The sequence below is a fragment of the Octopus sinensis genome, linkage group LG2 (genome assembly GCF_006345805.1).
Source record: "Octopus sinensis linkage group LG2, ASM634580v1, whole genome shotgun sequence".
NCBI classification, from domain to species: Eukaryota; Metazoa; Mollusca; class Cephalopoda; order Octopoda; family Octopodidae; genus Octopus; species Octopus sinensis.
In genome coordinates, this window is record NC_042998.1 from 54312324 (window position 1) to 54335092 (window position 22769).

Below are 22769 nucleotides of genomic sequence, written 5' to 3' on the forward strand. Positions count from 1 at the left end.
GTCCAGGGAGGTAGGAATGTCCACAGTTTTGTGAGGAATTTGATAGCAGTAGATGAGTGATTATAAACCACTGATCAAAATCAAATGGAAATTGTAGTTGTGGCCAATGCCAGTGCTGCCTGACTGGCTCCTGTGTTGGTGGCATGCAATAAGCACTGTTCATGCGTGGGTCGTAGCCAGTTCCACCTGAGTGGCTCCCCGTGCCGGTGGCATGTAAAAAGCACCATCTGAACATGGCTGATGCCAGTGCTGCCTGACTGGCTCCTGTGCCGGTGGCACATAAAAAGTACCTGCTACACTCTCGGTGTGGTTGGCGTTAGGAAGGGCATCCAGCTGTAGAAACATTGCCAGATCAGATTGGAGCCTGGTGTGGCCTCCTGACTTGCCAGTCCCCTGTTAAACCGTCCAACCCATGCCAGTATGGAAAGCAAACGTTAAATGATGATGATGATGATGATAGAAGAGAAGAAAAAGGGGAAAAAATTAATTACATGGCTGGTAGAGTCTAGGTGGAAAAGAAAATCTTTCTTAAACAGAAGAGTAAAGTGAAAGGGAGTTAAGAAATATAGAAACAAGATGAAAGTGTTGGTGAAGAGATGTGTGTGTGTGTGTGTATGCATGAGTGTGTTAGAGAGCTGAGAGTGAATTACCATAGTAGCAAAGGGAGGAGGAATGTGTGAGTGAGAATATGTGTAGATATGTGTGCATTCTTGTTCTAGTGTGTGTGTGTGTGTGTGTGTGTGTGTGTGTGTGTGTGTGTGTGTGTGTGTGTGTATATATATATGCATGCAATGTCATCCATATATACATATATATACTTCCCAGCAGAAATATTAAGACTAGTACCTCTGATGGTAACAAGCACTCATTGTGGTGCCATGTAAAAGTGCCCTAAGGTGCCACATAAAAGCACCCGTGTAATGTCACATAAAAGAGGCCATGTGGTGCTATGTAAAAGTACCAAACACACTCTATAAAATGGTTGGTATTAGGAAGGGCATTCACTCATAGAAACCATTCTAAATCAGACTGGAGTCTGGTGCACCTACCTAGCTTGCCAATTCTAGTCAAACCATCCAACTCATGCCAGCATGGACAACATATGATAAATGATGATGATGATGATGATGATGGTGATATGCACATATACATACATATAAGTTTTACATGTTGACTCATGAGTTACGTGTTAACTTCAGTAGTGATGGTGACACATAAAATGCACCCAGCACACACGTTAAAATGGTTGGTGTTAGGAACAGCATTCAGCCATAGAAACCTAGCCAAAGCAGACACTGGAGTGTGATGCAATTCTTGGACTCATAGGATCCTTGTCAAATCATCCAACTCATTCCATAATGGAACATGGATGATGATGTCGACGACAATGATGATGACAGCAATGATCATGATGATATATATATATATATATATATATATATATATATATATATATATATACATACATGCAAACACACACATACAGACTTGATGTGGTCGAAATTCCAATGAATGAGTCATGTTTCCAGGCTAGAAACTGGCTCCTTCTCCATTGGTGAGAAATTTGGAAAATAAAACCAAGAACAAATGAACAGATAAATTTATGTATGTACGTCGGTATTTATGTGCGTACGTACGTATGTATTTACATACATAAACACAGACATACAAACATGTGTCTACTGATAAAACATGTACAGTTAGTGTAATAAATTAGATGATAATATGTTAGTACAAAAATATGGAGATGTATGAGATAAATGAATAAGTAATAAAAAAAAACCACACACCTCAGTATATAATAACCAAAACATGGACTTTATAGATAAATATTTTTGAAATGTAACTTTTATAGGATGACATTGCAAAAAAGTAAAAATAACTCAATCAAAAAAAATCACTGTAAAAGAAGAAAAAAAAATTGAATGGAAATTGAGTTTGAGTTATTACAGAGCAGTTAGAATATGAAAAACAAAACAAACAGTTAACTAGTAATGAGTGTTACCATAGCAAAAATACACATAACAAAAGAACAGTGTAATAAATTACATTTTAACAGCGAAGCATAACACAACATTGCTTTCTGTTTGATGGCTTGGGTGAAGCAGTTTTAGTTTTACATACACACATGTTTTATATGCATATACATATTCTTTTATTCTTTTATTAGTTTCAATCATTTGACTGCAGCCATGCTGGAGCACCACTTTTAGTCAAACAAATCGCCTTCATGACTTATTCTTTCTAAGCCTACTACTTATTCTATCGGTCTATTTTGCTGAACCGCTAAGTTATGGGGACATTAACACACCAACATCGGTGCCAAGCGATGATGGTGGGGACAAACACATACATATATATATATATAATAGAAATATGTTACAAAAAGAAAATAGAAACTACATGTAGAAATGTTAGTGTGTATATATATATATATATATATATATATATATATATATATATATACAATGGGCTTCTTTCAGTTTCTGTCTGCCAAATCCACTCACAAGGGTTTGGTTGGCCAGAGGCTATAGCAGAAGACACTTACCCAAAGTGTCACACAGTGACACATGCTTCTTACTAAACAGCCACTCCTATATACTGTGTTTGTGTTTGTCCCTCACCACCACTGCTTGACAAGTGGCATTGGTGTGTTTGCGTCCCGAGAGCTAGAGGTTTGGCAAAAGAGACTGATAGGATAAGTACCAGGCTTAAATATAAGTACTGGGGTTGATTCATTTGAGTACAAAAATTCAAGACAGTGCCCCAGCTTGGCCACAGTCTAATGTCTGAAACAAGTAAAAGATATAGGATAAAATCTACTAAAATTCAAAATCTGTTTGTCTGTTCACAAATTTTGAGGAAATAATTGATCGTAGTTATAAACTGTTTCCCACTTTTGCCTAAAATAACTTTAAGCATTTCTCTTCCCTAGAACCTTCCTAACAGGAGAATTTTGTTTCTTATTATAGCAACATATTAAAGAAATGTCGCTTCATTGCATATACAGAAGGAAGACATATTTGCATTTGAAATGAGGCATACACTTCTAATGGTAAGTCTATGCACAAAAACACACAGGCAATACTTGCAGACATGTACATACGTACACACAAGGGTTATACACTTTCCACACATGTGTTTAGAGAGAGAAACAAAGATTAATCAAGTTTCAAATTCGTCATCATCATTTAACGTCCATTTTCCATACTGACATGGGTTGGATGGTTTGACTAAAAACTGATAAGCAGGGGAGGTGCACCAGGTTTTCATTTGATCTGGCATGGTTTCTATGGCTGGATGCCCTTTCTAATGCCAACCACTCCATGAGTGTAGTGGGTGCTTTTTATGTATCACTGGCACAGTTTCCAGTTATGTAACACTGGCATTGGCCACAACTACAATCTCACTTGGCTTGACAGATCTTCTTAAGCACGGTAGATCACAAAAAGGTCTCTGTCACTCATCACTGCCTCCGTGCAGCCCAACATTCGAAGGGTACTTTTTATGTGTCAGTTACACGACACTGGCATCAACCACAACTAATTATTCCCCTTGGCTTCATGGGTCTTCTCAAGTACAGCATATCGCACATGCATCATCATCATCATCATCATCATCATAAAGGCAGGATTGTTAGAGCATCAGCAGGCTACCTCACAGTATTTCTTTTCAGCTCTTATAGTCAGTGTTCAAAGCCCTGCCAAAATAAACTTTGCTTTCATCCCTTTGGGGGTCAATCAAATAAAGTATCAGTCAAGTAGTGGTGCAGAGGGCATTAACTAACCTCCTCCTCTTAAAACTACAGGTCTCGTATCTAAATCAAAAACTACTTTCCCCATCCATCATCAGCAGCATTCCCATTCTTCTTTTTTTTTTCTGCAGTTTTATTATTCAGAGCTAATAGGTTCTGTTTCTACAGCTGTTAGATAATTTTATACAGATTTAGTGACATCTTCATCGTTTAACGTCCACTTTCCATACTGGCATGGCTTGGACAGTTTGATATGGAGCTGTCCAGACTCAAGCTGTCTGTTGAGGTATGGTTTCTACAACTGGATGCCCTTCCTAATGCCAACCACTTAACAAAGTGTGCTGGGTGCTTTTCACGTACCACCGGCATAGGTGTGCTTACACAGCACTGACAGAGGTGCTTTTTAGGTGCCACCAGCACTTGAAAGGACAAGCCTGTATGCATAGAAGACAGTGATTTTACTAAGCTTGACTTGTCTAATCAAGTACAGCAAATTACCACATCTCCCGGTCCCTTGCCATTTTCTCACCTAGGCTCAGTGTCCGAAGATCCTTTCTCACCACTTTGACATTGAATTAATTGTTAAACTGTAACAACTGCACTAATTATCATTAAAGTTTTTCATCTAAATATGTCTTCTCTTCTAACTGGCTGACCCTCATTTTAACGATACATATCATTAATTACAACTGCTTCAGGAGGTGAGCTGACAGAATCATTAACACTGGGCAAAACGCTTAGTGGCATTTTGTCCATCTTCATGTTGTAAGTTCAAATTCTGCTGGGGTTGACTTTGTATTTCATTCTTTCAGGGTTGATGAAATAAGTATCAGTTGAGCACTGGAGCTGATGTAATTGACTAAGCCTGACCCTGAAACTGCAGGCCTTGTGCCAAAATTTGAAACTAATCACAACCGTTTCAAATCTCCAAAGACATATTCAATATTGATGAAATCTGTTAATCTACTATTCAAATAGTATTTAAAGTCCTTGGTGAAGATCTTTAATCTTAGTCCTTTGGTATTTACACTGGTTACATCCAACCCAAATATTTTACCAGTTTTATGTTCGAACCAAATAGATCTGGCTTCTCACACATACCCTACAATAACATTCTAGAAATAAACAAGCACATCATTAATATCTTGAAGCTACAAGATAATGATTTCAAAGCAATGTGAATAAATAAACATTACATTTGACAAAGTAATATGAATGCCAAACAGTTAATCAACATTTAGTATCTTTATATATTCTTGAGACTTTGATACATACTTCAAAGCTGTCACATTAATATTGAAGCATAACTTGCCGTATATAATTACATGACTCGTTTGTTTACAAGTAATTAAACTTGACTGAAATTCTAATTTGTACAGCAAGTTGTTTGCTTTATAAATATTGTCAAATTATTTGATAACTGTTTCTGGCATGTTAGCATTGTCACTGTTGTTAGGTCTGAGGTTTGTCCTTCGTTCCACAGACCTATGGTCAAAGATATTCCTGCCATGACTATTCCATCATTTTTGATATGTATGATTTCATTGCTCAAGTCATTTCTTTCTTTAAAACAGCAGAGTCGGATTTGAGGAAGATTTGGCAGCTATTTCTCTCAGATTGAATGACTATACAAAGACTGTCTAATTGGATTCTCACTGATATGTTTTACAGAAGTGAGATATTCTACAGCAATGCACAGAGATGTACAGTAAGTATTGGAGTAAAAATGTCCACGAGTGAAAAAACTGGAAGGGCATCCAGCTGTAGAAGCCATGCCAAATCAGACTGGAGTCTGGTGCAGCCCCTCAGCTTACTAGCCCTGGTCAAACTGTCCAATCTATGCTAGCATGGACCACAGACATTGAATGATGATGATCAATGTGAATGGAAAAGCATTATATTTGACAAAATAGTCTGAATGGTAGCGGGTTAAGTCCAAGGTTTATCTAGGTTGAGTAGATTTAAGATAAGAGATACTGTCGTGATTATTGTATCTGTTTAGAGATAACCTGATTATATTATTCAAGGGGTCTTTTCTGCGTGCTTATTATATTAAGACAACAGAGTATGATGTGTGAGAAATTTGGCTGTTATTTCTATGAGCTTCAACAGCCATATAGAGGCAGGCTCCATCATTTACCTGTACATGTAGAGAAAGATATAGAGGGATGAATACAAAGAGGGAAATGAGAAGGAAGGAAAACAAATTGAGGGAAAAATTAAAGAAAAGAATAGCTGTCTTGCAGAGGAGAAACAGGAATGTGAAAATACATCTAGATCATAGCAATACATAAAGAAATGAAATAAAAAGAACAACAAGTAGAATTCCCCTAACACCTATATAAATCTGAATCCCCTTCGGATCCATAATTCCACGAAGCCAAGCCAAGCCAAGCCAGTAGAAGGTCATGAGGAAGTGGAGTAACTAACAAAATCTCAGCAGTAGAAATGATTTCTGAATAAGCATCTTAACTCACTCAAAAGCAAGCACATATTAACAAACAAATGCACAGTTAAATCTTCTACGTGGATCTATTAAATCAATATACCTAGCTGCAGATTCTGATTTTTCTGTCACAATATATTTTAGCGTTTTCTTGATGCCCATAAGGATTGAAAAGAAACATAGCGGTGTATAATTGATTTCTAAAGAAGAAAATCAAATGCTTTACAATATTTTTTTTTCTTCCCTCTTTCCGCTAATTAGATTATTTCACATTAAATGACAGAAATCTTTCTTATTATTTCATATCCTTTTTAAGTTTGAAAGCAAATAATTTCAGATTTCTAAACAACTTATGAAGCTGTCAATAGGCTTCATCGACAATATAATGAAGCCTGTAAAAGCAACGTGATTTTAACCAGCTTCAAAAGATTCATTTCTCAATTTTCATGTAAATAGCAGCAATTGTAATTGTTTGTTTTAAACTTGCACATACATAATTGTTTGTATACAAATGCAAATAGAAATAATTGTTTTCATAACCAGAGGAGATTTTTTTAAAGGTTCTCCATACATATATAGAGATATATGTTTTTGTTTTTTGATGAAATGTTTGAAATAATTCAAATGATGCTAATATTAAAATAGCTTAGGCTTACATGCACGTTTGATTAAATGCTAGGCAATTATTATTACGAAAATGATAAACTTTCTTCATGCAAAGATCACCAGTAACTAATAGTAAACAGCTTTAACAGAACTTGACATAAGGTCTTCAGTATTAAGAATTATCAAAGTATAGAGTTTACATATATATACGGTTCCGTTTTCAGCAGAGAAAGACGTGATTGCCTTTGCTCTGTGAAAAAGTTTGCATAGAACGGCGAAATAACCCACTGTAGTTGCAAAACGTAAAACTCTAAGTCATAGAGATCACTACAACACTCTGGTTAAAAATATTTTTAAAAATATATATATAAATATATACATATACACAGTAATTTTCATTTTCGCCGAAACGCACATGGTGCAAAAATAACTGAATCAAGTTATCTCCTGCAAGAAAGAAAAAAGAAGCATCTCTCCTGAAAAAAATCCCGTAAACCAAAAAAATAATCCAGACCACATTGTTGGATTAAGTATCAATTTCATCTATTTCATATTTTATTTATTATTCTATTTTATCTTTCACTTAGGCCCACATCTTAGTTAAAGTTGCGATCGTCATTTTGTTTGTTTACATTTTCAATATCTGTTCTCGATATAATAATTTTCCAGATACTCTATCTTCTAATTAGCCTTAAGATTAAATTAAATAACGTTTAATATTGATACCGTCAAATTAGCCTTAGGATTAAATTAAATAACGTTTAATATTGTTTAATATTGTTAATAATTATTGTTAATTAGCCTTAAGATTAAATTAAATAACGTTTAATATTGTTTTAATATTGTTAATAATTTTTCAGATACTCTATCTTCTAATTAGCCTTAAGATTAAATTAAATAACATTTAATATTAATAATGTCTAATTAGCCTTAGGATTAAATTAAATAATGTTTAATATTGTTTAATATTGTTAATAATTACTGTTAATTAGCCTTAAGATTAAATTAAATAACGTTTAATATTGTTTAATATTGTTAATAATTATTGTTAATTAGCCTTAGGATTAAATTAAATAACGTTTAATATTGTTTAATATTGTTAATAATTATTGTTAATTAGCCTTAAGATTAAATTAAATAACGTTTAATATTACCCACACTCTAATATAATATTAACATTGCTAATATATTTTCAGATACTCTATCTCCTGATTAGCCTTAAGATTAAATAACGTTTTTATCCACACTCTAATATAATATTAATATTGCTAATATATTTTCAGATACTCTATCTTCTAATTAGCCTTAAGATTAAATTAAATAACGTTTAATATTAATAACGTCTAATTAGCCTTAAGATTAAATTAAATAACGGTTAATATTGCTTAATATTGTATATATAATTTTTCAGATACTCTGTCTTCTAATTAGCCTTAAGATTAAATTAAATAACGTTTAATATTACCCACACTCTAATATAATATTAATATTGCTAATATATTTTCAGATACTCTATCTCCAAATTAGCCTTAAGATTAAATAACGTTTTTTTACCCACACTCTAATATAATATTAATATTGCTAATATATTTTCAGATACTCTATCTCCTAATTAGCCTTAAGATTAAACAACGTTTTTAGCCACACTCTAATATAATATTAATATTGCTAATACATTTTCAGATACTCTATCCCCTAATTAGCCTAAGATTAAATAACGTTTTTACCCAAATAACGTTTTTACACAAACTTTAATATTGTTAATATTTCTTTTTCAAGTACTCTATCTTCTAATTAGCCTTAATATCTTCCTGTCTTCTCTCGAACATAATTAGATAGATAAATGGATAGACGGATTATCCAGCATGTCCAGAGCATGGAGACGTGACGAGCTGGATTTATTCGTACGAGCATGGGAGTGCGCCGGCGGAGATAGCCCTAGCGAGGTGATTGCGGCTGCGCTGAAGAGCAGAGGCTACAAGAGGACAGCGGCTCAGATGGAGCGAAAGAGACAGGAATTCGTGCGCTCATATGCGCTTGTACGGTCGCACATTGGCGCACTTGATGCTATCTTTGAGAACGAGCGGGGCAAAGATGGCAAGAATGGAGACAATGAAAGAAGTCACCCCCACCTGGTGGACGCCCGGGAGGAGGTTTTGAATGAGAAACCTGCCCGGGAAGTGAACCCAGGTGCAAGTTCTCCAACCGGCAGCAAGGGCCATGGAGACGGAGAACCCGGTGAAGAGGTAGAGGGAGGAAGAAGAACTAAAAGAAGGACTGGAAGAGCTAAAGGAAAAGAAAAAGCTCAAGCAGGACTAAAGAGTGAAACAACCAGGAATAGAAGTGGAACCGCAAAGGATGGAACCAAACAGCGCACATGGGTGTGTATGTTCTACCTGAGAGGTTCCTGCTGGCATGGAAAGGAAGGTGCAGGCTGCCGCTTTGCACATCGGGGACCCTGCCACAGAGACACGAGGCAGATGGACAAACCATCAACACAAAGAAAAGGGATGGACCACGCACCACCTGCCCCAAAGCGGAGGTACGCAGATGTTGTGCGCGCCACAAACAGCCAACATGATGTTGTCGAAAGAGCAGCTGCTGAGCAACAATCTTTTTTGTGCATGGCACAAAAGATTGTACAGCAGCTGACCTGGCTTCATCAAACCCAAGCCCGCAGGTGGGACTACCCACTATATACCAGACCACCACAGCAAACAGACACAGGATGGACACCGCCGGCAACAACGTACACCTCACCTCGATACTCCTACTGAACATCAGAGGACTGCAAACACTCAGTAACAGGACAAAGATCCCGTTCCTGAGAGACTTTGTTGCATGCAATCAAGCCTTATGCATAGCACTTACAGAAACGCACCTGAAACCGGACATAGCAGATGCGGAGTTACACATACCACAGTATGCTGTACTACGGACCGACAGGAAAGAAAGGAGTCATGGAGGTGTTGCTATGTACATCCGTGAGGACCTCACACCCCAGGTCCTCTTGTCATACTCAAACTCGGTGTGTGACACACTAATTGTACATATTAGGCAACTTGATGTAGTTGTGTGTGCTACATATCGCCCTCCAGATGCCCCAAGCCATGTGGGCAAGTTTGAAGACTGCCTTATAAAAATAGAAGAAATTCTAACCACATTAGAACAACACATAGGTGTGCTTCTTATGGGAGACTTCAATCTGCCCAATGTCAGATAGCCCGAGGGCCTTTCTCTCCCAGGAATGACAAGATGTGAACGAGGACAGGCGAGGTCCCTCCTGAACCTCATCAACACCCTGTACATGGAGCAGGTAATACTCCAACCAACCAGGGCAGGTAACACACTGGATCTCTGCTTCACAAATGACATGGATCTCATCCATAATGTGAAAGTGACACCGACACTACTCTCGGATCACAACATGATAGAGCTGACCATGTACGGGCCAAAAGAGAGCACGGACATGCAGCCTACAAGAAACCCTCAAAATCTTTCCAGCTTGAACTACCATAAGGCAAACTGGAAACAAATTGAGAAAGAGATCCTCAAACAAAACTGGCCTAAATGTCTCTCCTCGCCAGACATCGACGTGAAACTTCAACAATTCATGTCTATAATGCAAGCCATATGCTACAAATGTGTCCCAGAGAGAAAGGCCACTGTACACAAGAACAAAATCCCCAGAGAGAGGAAAATTTTAATGAGACGGCGTACGAAATTTCAAATCGCCTAAACAAACAGATTGAAAGCAGTGAAAAGTCCCGCCTAAAAATAAAACTGTTGGAAATCGAAAAATGTCTGCAACTCTCCATGAAAAAGAAAGAGCAGACAAAGAAGCCTGGGCTATAGAAAACATAAAATCTAACCCCAGAGCTTTCTACAGGTATGCCAAAGAAACAGCTACAGTGCACTGTAGAATAGGGCCACTCCTCGAAAAGGATGGCACACTTACAGGAAAACCAATGAGGGTAAGTGAAATACTGAATGAGCAATTCAAGAGTGTTTTCACTCCACCCCTTGGGCATCTCCAAATCACCAATCCAACTGACTTTTTTACCACTGCAGATATAAAATCAGAGGCGGTGACAATAGATTACATCGATATAAAGGAAGACGATGTAACCAAGGCTATAGATGAAATGAAAACAGACTCAGCTACTGGCCCCGATGGATTCCCGGCAATCCTCCTAAAAGCATGTAAGAGAGTCCTAGCAAGACCACTGCAGTTCCTCTTTCAGAGCTTCCTTGCAGCTGGCAAACTTCCAGGAAAACTGAAGGAAGGTAAAATATGCCCCATTCATAAAGGAGGTAGCAGAGCGGAAGCCAAAAACTATAGACCTATCTCTCTGACCTCACACATCAGCAAGGTCATGGAACGAATAGTCAGAAGGAAGCTGATCACCTTCCTTGAAGAGAATGACTTGCTGCCCGACACCCACATGGTTTCCGACCAGGGAGAAGCTGTTTAACTCAGCTCCTACAACACTATGACTGGGTGCTGAAACGGCTGCTCAACCACTCAAATGTGGAAGTGATATATCTCGACTTTGCAAAGGCCTTTGATAAAGTCGATCATGGAATGATATGTCACAAACTGCGTGATCTCAACATAGTTGGAAAACTGGGAGAATGGCTTCATGACTTTCTGAAGGATAGAAGTCAGGTGGTAGTAGCCAATGGGGCCACCTCCATTAACACACAAATAGTGAGCGGTGTTCCGCAGGGCACTGTTCTGGGACCACTACTGTTCATAATGGCCCTCTCAGACATGCCCTCAGCCACGCAGAGAGCCACGATCACAAGTTATGCAGATGATACAAAAGTTTCACAGGCAATACAGAACCCTGAGGACACTAAACACCTGCAATGTGAGCTGGATGAAATATACAAGTGGGCTGAAAAGAATAGCATGCAGTTCAATGCTGGAAAGTTTCAAGCTTTATACTATCAGCATGCAAAACTGAATGCAATACCCAATGAATACACTGGACCCGGAGGGATTGCAATCCCAGAGGCACAATCAGTGCGTGACCTGGGTATTCACATGAGTGATGACGCGACCTTTCATGTACATGTTGCTAAACTGACAATGAAATGTAGACGGCTGGCTGGATGGATTCTTAGAACCTTTAGAACAAGAGAACAAGAAACCATGATGGTCCTCTGGAAGACACTTGTCCTAAGCCACTTTGACTATTGCTCTCAGCTATGGTCACCATCCAGTGTCAAGTTGATCACAGAACTTGAGGCGATCCAACGAAGCTACACAAAGATAGCCTCTATGCAGAATGTAAGCTACTGGGAAAGACTCAAGAGATTAAAATTATATTCCCTGGAGCGTAGGCGGAAAAGATATGCCATAATATACATCTGGAAGATCCTGGAGGGAAGTGTCCTGAACTTTGGCATCGAGAGTTACGCAAATGCCAGAACTGGGCGCCACTGCGTGGTGCCTAGGACTCCAAACCTGCCATCAAGATGTAGGACAAGATTCTGTGATAGCCTGGGCTTCCGAGGCCCACAGCTCTTCAATATCCTCCCGAAGAACCTGAGAGACCTGCATGGGGTGGATACAGATGTCTTTAAAATGAAGCTGGATCTCTTCCTGTCAGGTGTCCCAGATGAACCAACTTCACGGCAGGTGAGGGGCAGCTGCATCGAACTCTCTCATGCACCAAATAGCAGTTGCTAGAAAGCCTCCATGAAGTGAAACCGAGTAGCAACACCAAATGGCGGTGCCCCAGCATGGCCACAGCTCATAGGCTGAAACTAGAATCAATCAATCAATCAATCAATCATAAAATAAACATGACAAAGATAAAGACAAACATTTTGCATCTGCCACACACAAAAACTATCTTCCTAGTTAACCTTCCTTTGATATTTCTACATCTTTTATGTGTCCATAACTTACAGTGGGTACATCATATGCAGTTTCTACCCATGCTTTTTCTACAGATCGAGCAGGGCCATCTACCTGAAGGGGTTTGTGTTTTGACAGCCTTCCTACTTACTAAGACTTTGGTTTTTGTTAGGTTAACTCTAAGACCCTTCGATTCTAGACCTAGCTTCCACACCCTGAACTTCTAGAGATGAAGTTCAGGGTGTGGAAGCTAGGTCTAGAATCGCAGTGACTGGCTATTAGAGTAAGGTCATCAGCATAGAGGATCTCTCAGGGGCAACCTGTCTTGAATTCCTTTGTTATTACCTGGAGGACTATAATGAATAAGAGGGGGCTGAGCACTGATCTTTCTACTTGGAATTCTTCACCATACTCATAGCCAACACTCACCTTACTGACAGCATCCCTGTACAGCTTTTACCAGCCACTTGTCTATCCCCAGTTTCCACATTGACCACCAGATAAGGGATCAGGGGATCCTGTCAAAGGCTTTCTCCAAGTCAACAAAAGCCAAGTACAGAGGTTTATTTTTGGCTACATATTTCTCCTGCAGTTGCCTTATCAGAGCCCTAATTAGTTGGGCTATAACCTTCTCTGTAACTTTCATCACCTGATCCAATAATTTGATACCCCTGTAAGTTATTTCTATCTAAAGCATCACCTTTACCCTTGTAGCAGTTGACTATGGTACTGCTACACCAGTCATTGGGTATGACTCCTTCATGAACTACCTGATTTACAATGCGGGTGACAAGACCATAACCTACACCACTCAATATTTTAAGTATTTCAGTGGTGACTTTGCCCTTCATTCTTTCGGGGTCAATAAATTGAGTACCAGTTACGCACTGCGGTCAATGTAATCGACTTAATCCCTTTGTCTGTCCTTGTTTGTCCTCTCTGTGTTTAGCTCCTTGTGGACAATAAAGAAATAAGAATCATTGCCAGATCAGATTAGAGTCTGGTGCAGCCACTGGCTCTCCAGACCTCAGTCAAACAGTCCAACCCATGCCAACATGGAAAACAAATGTTAAATGATGATGATGGAGATGATTTTGCGTGACAAAAACAAACATTTTGCATTACAGACAAATCAAACTTGTAATTTGCCTCATAATACTTGTGGACAAACTACTCTTCACTTCAAAAACAGTTATCGTCAAAACAACAGAAGCAGCAATTACAATTTAATTATTCTGATATTAATGCTCACTTCATTTCTGTAATCTCAACAACTGACAATGTAATACCATTTTCAAACATCTTCAGCTTAAATTTCACAAACAACTCAAAAATAATTGTTACAACAGAAGGCTTCTTGTGGTGGCTACCAATGAACAAATTCAGTTAAAAAAGCTACATGGTACTACAGCAATAAAGTTTTAGAGTCTTTCAAATTAATCCTTGCTTGCTTCTTTTTAATCACTTGAGAATAGCCATTAATTAGTTGGGTTCACCTTTTCTTCAAGAGAAAGGGTGTATGTATAGTCGCTCCAGACTGTAATCCTACATGATATAGTATTTTTATATACTATATAATATAGTATCCTTATATACGTCACTATATAGCCATCAACCTTCTAATCTAAAGGAAATTGTCTCTAGACATCTGTATTTCATGGCAAAGAAAAATATCAGATCATTAAGAATGAAATGTTTGATTTTCTTATGCACCAAGTTTGACAGGTATTAACTTTAATGTTTTTATCCTGACAATTCTTTGTTTTACAACAGTGAAGACTTACATCATCACTTTTTGAAATGCACTTCACAGTGTCTGATTATCGTGTGAGTTTTCTCTTGTAAATCAATTTTTGTGAACCCATGGATAGATCAAAAATTCGTTAACGAATATGAGTTATGTCATGGAATGAATGCATCCCAGACAGCTTGAAACATCAATGAGTGCTTGGTGGACATGTGGCAAAGAGCACACTGTATGTCGATGGTTTGAGAAGTTCCAGTCTGGTGACTTTACTCTTGAAAATCAACCCTGTGGTAGACCTGACACTAAGGTGGATAATGATAAGCTGGAAACTGTAGTAGAAGCGGATACATCTCAAACTACATGTGAGTTAGCAGCAAGGTTTGATGTTTTGATTCCAACTGTATTGGACCATCTGAAACAAAATGGCAAGGTAAAGAAACTGAACAAATGGGTACCACATGAACTGAACAAGCATCAAATGACACGTTGGCTTGAAACTTGCAGTTCATTGCTGTCACAGCATAAATGCAAAATATCTTTGCATCATATTGTCATGTGTGATGAAAAATGAATTCTTTTCAACAATAGTAACCATATGCATGGTGGTTAGATAGAGGTAAAGTGCCAAAACACAATCCAAAAAAGAATATTCACTAAAAAAAGCTAATGGTGTCTGTTTGGTGGTCCAGTGCTGGTGTCATCCACTACAGATTCGTGAGACCTGGTAAGTCAATAACAGCAGATGTATATATCAACCAACTAGATGAAATGATCAGTGAACTTGCAATTAAACAACTGAGATTGGTCAATAGAGACAGGCCAATTCTTTTGTAAGACAATGCTTGACCACATGTTGCACAAAGAACACTACTGACATTAAAAGAACTGAACTCTGAAGTACTCTGTCATCCAACATATTCACCAGACCTTGCACCAACTGACTATCATGCTTTCCACATATTAGACAACTTTTTGTGAGGAAAAAACTTCAAATCTGAAGAAGATGCAAAAGCAGCCTTTCATGATTTCATCACCTCTTGCTCTTCAGAATTCTTTGCTGCCAGCAAAAATGAGCTACTGGTAAAATGGCAAAATTGCATTGATAATTTAGGTGCATACTTTGGTTAACTACATTGCTTTTTGTTGAGATAAAGTAAAATAAACTTTCAGTTCAAAGTCAGATATTTCATTCTTAATGACCTGATAAATACATTTCAAATTCTAAAAACATATTATGCATATTGATGTAAAATTTTTGTCCAAGGCCTGTAATTTGGGGGGAGGGGTAAGTGAATTACATTCACCCCAGTACTCAACTGGTGCCAGCTCATTGCCTTCACATATTACACATATTAACAAGTAATTTACATAGTTGTGTATGGCAGTGAGCTGGCAGAATTGTCAGAACACCAGGCAAATTGCTTAGTGGCATTTCATCCATCTTTTATGTCCTGAGTGCAAATTCTACCAAGGTTGACATTGTCTTTCATCCTTTCAAGCTTTTATATAACAAGCATCAGTTGAGCACTGGGGTTGATGTAATCGATTTAACCCCTGCTGCAAACTTGCTGGCCTAGTACCAAAATTTGAAACCTGTTTACACACACACACACACACACACATATATATATGTAGGTATATTTCAGTATATACATATACATATTTATTTCCATTGGCTGTGTGGTTAAGAAGCTTGGTTCCCAGCCATGTGGCCCTGGGTTTAGTCCCACTGTGTGGTATCTTGAGCAAGTGTCTTCTACTATATCTGGGACCAACCAAAGCCTTGTGAATGGATTTGGTGAACGGAAACTCAAAGGAACACCTTGTATATGTGTAGAGGGTGGGAGTAGGAGGTAACCCACATTGGTTTGTTTATGTCCCCATAACTTAGCAATTTGGCTATAGAATAAGCGTCAAACTTAAAAAATAAGTACTGGGGTCAATTTTTCAACTAACCCCTTCAAGATGTTGTCCCAGTATGGCTGCAGTTCAATGACTGAAACAAGTAAAAGACTAGAGATATGCAGGCAAGAACATTTTCTTTACTCAGCACGATTTGGTCAATCACTTCTCCAATGCAGTACAAAACTGCTCTTAGTCACAGATGGCAAAATGCTTCAGAACAGCTGAAACAAAATCACTGATCAAATGGAAAACATTTCAAAGTGAAACTTCACTCTGTAATTTCAGGAGCGATAAAAACAAGCGTAACTTCATCCAAATGATACAAACTTCACCGTTTTTCTTTTTGTTTTTTTTCTGTTTTTTTTTTCTATAGAATATTTTATCATATCGACTATAATCTGTAAAAAGGTAAAATCTCCCTTCAGTCATGAATAACAGTGGGATTGCACCTACAAAGTTACCCTCCAAGGCACAAGTCTGAGCAAGGCTGTTTATGAAAGATGCTCATGCATACCATGCAGTCAACCATGCATACTAGTCTCTCCTCACTATGCTACTACTGTTATCCAAGGGAAAGGCAAAGGCTGATACAGCTTGGCACCAGTGACATCACAACTCATTTCTACAGTTCAGTGAACTGGTGCAAAATGAAATAAAGTGTCTTGCTCAAGAACACAACACGCAGCCAAGTCCAGGAGTTGAACTCACTACCTCAAGGTTATGAGCCCAATGCTCTAACCACTGAGCTATGATTTATTATTAGTGCATCTGATGTCCTTCAGAAGCTGGGCCAGATTTAGATCTAGAGGGGCCTCTATGATTTTGCAGGACTGATAAATCAAAAGAGAACTGAATATTTTTTTTTTTAAATTTAAACAAGTAAAAAAATTTGCAAATCATTTATTTGAGTGCTGTAAATATATTAAAAAATTTTTAACACCAAATTTTAGGCTTCTCTGAGTTAAAAGGGCCTCTGGGTCATGGTTCATATTGGCTTATACATAAATCTGTCCCTGCTCATAACATCCATGAATGAAGAAGTTTGCTTCCCAACCACATAGTTCTGGGTTCAGTCCCACAGCATGACACCATGAGCAAGTGTCTTCTACTACATCCTCGGGCTGACCAAAGCCTTGTGAGTGGATTTGGTAGATGGAAACTGAAAGAATCCCATCATATATATATGTATGTATGTATGTATGTATATATTTATGTGTGTCTTTGTGTCTGTGTTTGTCACCCCACCCCATCATTGCTTGATAATTGATGTTCATGTGTTTACATCCTCGGCAAAAGAGACTGATAGAATAAGTACCAGGCTTACAAAGAATAAGTCCTGGAGTCGATTTCTTAGACTAAAATGCGATGCTCCAGTATGGCTGCTTTCAAATGACTGAAACAAGTAAAAGAACAAAAGGTAAAGAATAACAGAAGAAATCTTTTTGAAACTATCCCAACGAAAAAAGAAAACAAAAAAAATTAATAAAATTGATTACCTTCTATCTTTGACAGCATTAGGACTCTTAGAACCAAATGAGAGATGACCAGTTGATGAAAAGGAAATTTCCTGGCCAAAATCAAATGGACAGCTGCCTAAACCTTTTCTTAGCAAATAACCATCAGGAGGAGAAATTGTGTGACCGTCAATCTCAACATGGACGATTTTAGCCTAAAAATAATCAAATCACAACAACAAAATTAAAATAAGTGTCAAATAACGAGAACTTACGAACAAATAAATTATTAGGTTGGCAACTAAGTTCTCGCCATTTTTTTAAATTTAAATTTTTGAAAAGGTTTAATAAAAAGTAACAACTAATTAATCAATAATGTATGACCCTTGTTGTTTACAACTTCTTTCCAACGTTCAAAAAGATTTTCAATACCTCATTGGTAGAAATCACCCAAGTTCAACTCGAAAAATTGATCCAACCAAGCTCTCAATGCTGCATCAGAATTGAACAAAACTCTGCGCATAGCATTTGAAAGAGATGGAAATCCATTGGTGTCAAATCAAGTGAGTAAGGCTGGTGTGGCCGCACTTCCCAGCCATGCATTTGAATGGTTTCCTTGGTGATATTGGTGATATGAAGGCAAGCATTGTCGTGCAACAGAAGAACTCCATGCTGCCGATTAGGTCTTTTCTCTAGAATAACCGTGTTGAGTCATTCCATCTGTTGGACATAGAGTTCCACGTTGACGGTTTGGTTCTGTTCAAGCAATTCATAATGGATAATCCCTTCCCAGTCCCACCATACACACAACATCGTTTTATGCAGATGAAGATCTTGTTTCATGCACGATGTCACTTGCTTATCAGAGCTAAGCCATTCTTTACACTGCTTGATATTGATGTACAGGCACCATTTTTCATCACCAGTAACAATTCGGTAAAGAAATCATTGCTTGTGTCCATGAGTTGAGTGGTGATGAGCAAGCAAACCAGCGGAGATTGTGCCTCGTTGGCTTTTGTTGTTGTCACTTAAAGCATGCGGAATCTATGTTCCATACTTCTGAACCTTTCCCATCGAGTGAAGATACTTCACTATAGCAGTGTGGGAGCATTCCATTTTCTCTGCTAGTTCCCTTGCTGTTTGAGAATTTTTGTGCAAAAGTTGGTTTAATCGCTCTTCATCGAACTCAACTGGATGGCCAGAACAAGGGGCATCTTTGAGGTCAAAATTTCCATTTTTGGACTTGGTTCTTCAGCTATGGCACCCTCTTCATACACAGCACAAATGTTGTGAGCAGCTTTTGCAGCCTTAGAACCTTGATTAAAAGCAATTAGAAGGGGGGTGTCGAAAATGCTCCTTTTTCTTAACTTGACATTCCATTTTAATGATATGTAAATAAACAAAAATTAACTAAAATTAACTAGAAAAAAACAAAACAAAATAGATTCCAAAATGATTCAAAAATAGAATTCTCAATAAAAATAGATTCCAAATTTTTTTTTAAATGGTGGGGACTTAGTTGCCAACCCAATATATCAACCAAAATAAAAAAAAAAAAATAAATAAATGAGTATATCAACTGAAAAAAACAACATACTTTTTTATTTTATTTCATTTTATGATTTTATAGAATCCTTATTTGTGTTTCTTCAAAATTTAACCTGCTGTTTATTTAGAAATATGTATTGATCATATAACTTTTTTAATCAAAATGGCAGCAAGTTTAAATTTACTCACAACAAAAATTAAGTTAAAAACAGCTGATTAAAACCGACTTTTGATTATTTACCTGTAAAAGAATAATTATCAAGGGTTATAGATAAATCTATTTTCAGACATAAAACATTCTGCAACAGAAGATTATACTTCAAGATATTTAAAATGCCAACAATGCAGATGATGCAGCCAACATCACCACCACAACTACCACCTCCATCATTATTACTGCATTTACTTGCATACAGGTATACAGGTTGTCATAGTAGTATATATATGTAGTGTAACCATTCAAACATTATAATTATCTTTCCAAATCCTGTGCATTTGACAATTTTTGATTCTCCATAATCATCTTACTGTATAAGTCAACCTACCTTTTTTAGCTGTAAATTTTGGTTTGAAAAATTCTATCTGTATATCTGAAAATGCAGTATTATTGTTTCACATTTGCTTTTCACACTGACAGCAGTTAGATAAGGTGACATGGTAGAATCAGTTCTAATTTGAAGTGACCATGTTTTGCTTTTACATTACATTTTGGCTCAGTTTCTACAGCTTGGTTTCATTCTTAATATGAACCACTATTCAGAGTATACCATGTACATTTATCATGGTACCAGTGCCAGAGAAGTCGACATGACCTTGATACAGCTTAAGGGTCCTCGTAATCCTATGTTATCTCCATTCACTTGACAAAGGGTACTGGATGCATTTCAGTATAACAACAACACCAGCATTAGTGAGGTTGCCTTGTAAGTAGCCATTCTATCATGTATGATGCTTGTCAAATTGGTACTAGTATTTTGGTATACTCTTACTCTTTTATTTGTTTCAGTCATTTGACTGTGGCCATGCTGGAGCACTGCCTTTAGTCGAGCAAATCGACCCCAGAACTTATTCTTTGTAAGCCTAGTACTTATTCTATCGGTCTCTTTTGCCGAACCGCAAAGTTACGGGGACATAAACACACCAGCATCGGTTCTCAAGCGATGTTGGGGAGACAAACACAGACACACAAACATATACACACACATACATACATACATATACATATATATATATACATACATATATATGACGGGCTTCTTTCAGTTTCCGTCTACCAAATCCACTCACAAGGCTTTGGTCAGCCTGTGACTATAGTAGAAGACACTTGCCCAAGGTGCCACACAGTGGGACTGAACCCGGAACCATGTGGTTCATAAGCAAGCTACTTACCACACAGCCTATGCCTATTATTATAGATAACAATAATATATATTTCAATGTTAAGATATTTTCAATATCTTAATATTGTGTTTATCTTCACTGCAGTTAGATTGAAAGGTCTCTGGTGATTTGTTAATTTAAATATCTCAAGATACATTTGTGTTTCATAAAGCAGCTTCTCAGTTTCACTTATTTCACTAATTCCATTGAGCAAGTCAGTTAATTTCTGTTGCTTAATGCAGAAATAATTAATCATTCTACAACAATTTTAACCACATCACACTCAAGTGCACTTGATATAAGTGAAATATGAATTACAACCAGAAAGTATATTACAAACAATCCAAAGAGAACATTCTGACAAATGCTGGTTTATATTACAATGTGTTCACAGGAGAGATAATGCATTTGTGAAACTGACTGATAGAAATAACTGAAGTATATGAATTGAACAAAGAAGATGCAGTTAAATCCATATCAGAAACAAATATGTTAAGATGAACAAAAATAAATAAATATTAGATATGCTTCCATGAATAGTAAGAACAAGCTAGATATCCTTCCAGAATCAAGCAATCATCCGTAACACTTAATTTTGTCTAACAAATAAATTCTTATTCAAGAACATTCAACCACTTTAGGTTCTGACAATAGACTTCATCAACTGTTCATATATGAAATACCAAACTGAATATAAGTACTGGGGTTGGAAGCAGTGTCCCAGGATGGTCATAGACCAATGGATGAAACCATTACTTCAAGAGAGGGTCGTGCTATAGTTCTTGATATATCCAAAACCTCTGATAGAGGTTGGTATGCTGGTTTGCTCCATAATCTCACTGCCTATGGTGTACGTGGAGAGGTCTTTCAGATTATCAGGTCACCCCTTTCTGGTCATTGCATGTGTGTGTGTAACTCTGGATGGCGCTACTTCTTCTGAATATTCCATTAAAGCTGGCATTCCTCAGGGCTCTATTTTTGGTCTAATTCTATTTCTCCTCTACATCAATGACCTTCCTGCAAGTCTCTAATTTAACTGGTCCCTCTCTTGCTTCAACTCTGCAACCCTTATCCCATTGATATGGCATCGCCAGTCTTAATTTCTTCTGTTGTTATTTCCAGAGGAAGTGCTTTGGTAAACTTTCTCTCTTAGTTCCAGATCAATTTGTGCCATCTTACCTGACTTGAAACTCATAGCATCTTCATCCAAATGCTGTTTGGGTTTCACAAACAAGAAACTCTTTCTATAGTCATAGCTTGTTTTCCTTGAACTGCCAGACCTTGGAATTTTCATAGTAGCATGTTTCCATGTAACGTACCATACACACAGACACACATATGTACACACAAATCTACAGACATCCATACACAATACCAATTCCAGTGTAAACAGTTTCTTTAAAAAGTTACAGCAGATTTAGCTTTGCAGCAAAAACAAACAAGAAAGATACATTTGATGTTACTCTTAGAATTTACTAATCACTTTACTGATTGATTTGAAATTGCTTCTGCTTTCAGAATATTACAATTTCTCTTACACAGCCTTTTATGAGCTTCTGCAATAAGATATTCCTGTAAAGTCTCTATATTTCTCCTAATAACATTCTGTATAGGCGCAAGCATGGCTGTTCGGTAAGAAATTTGCTTCCAACACATATTGTTTCAGGTTCAATCCCAGTGTGTGGTACCTTAAGCAAGTGTCTTCTACTCAACTACTATTCTTTTGGCTGACCAAAGTCTTATAAGCGAATTTGGTAGATGGAAACTGAAAGAGATGCATCAAGTATGTATGTATTTATGTATGCATGCATGCATGTATGTACATGTGTGTGTATGTGTTTGTATGTATGTGTGTGTTTGTATAAACATGCATGTGTGCATGCGTGTGTGTGTCTATGTATGTATACATGTGCATGTGTGTCTATGTTATTGTTTGTCCACCACCACTACCACCACTTGATAAACCGGTGTCAGTTTGTTTACATCTCCATAGCTTAGTTTGACAAAAAAAAAAGAGAGCAGTGGAGTAAGTATCAGGCATTAAAAAAAATTGAGCTGGG

At 37.4% G+C, this 22769-nt stretch overlaps 1 protein-coding gene across 2 annotated transcripts in view; it reads right to left on the minus strand.

The window, feature by feature from the left end:
• Positions 1 to 22769, minus strand: part of LOC115224684 (katanin-interacting protein-like) — a 656564-nt gene that overhangs the window by 218843 nt on the left and 414952 nt on the right. For both annotated transcript variants that reach the window (XM_036513321.1, XM_036513315.1), the window contains exon 30: positions 17824 to 17996. In XM_036513321.1, the coding sequence (XP_036369214.1) occupies positions 17824 to 17996 (173 nt within the window). The remainder of the gene's footprint in view (positions 1 to 17823; positions 17997 to 22769) is intronic.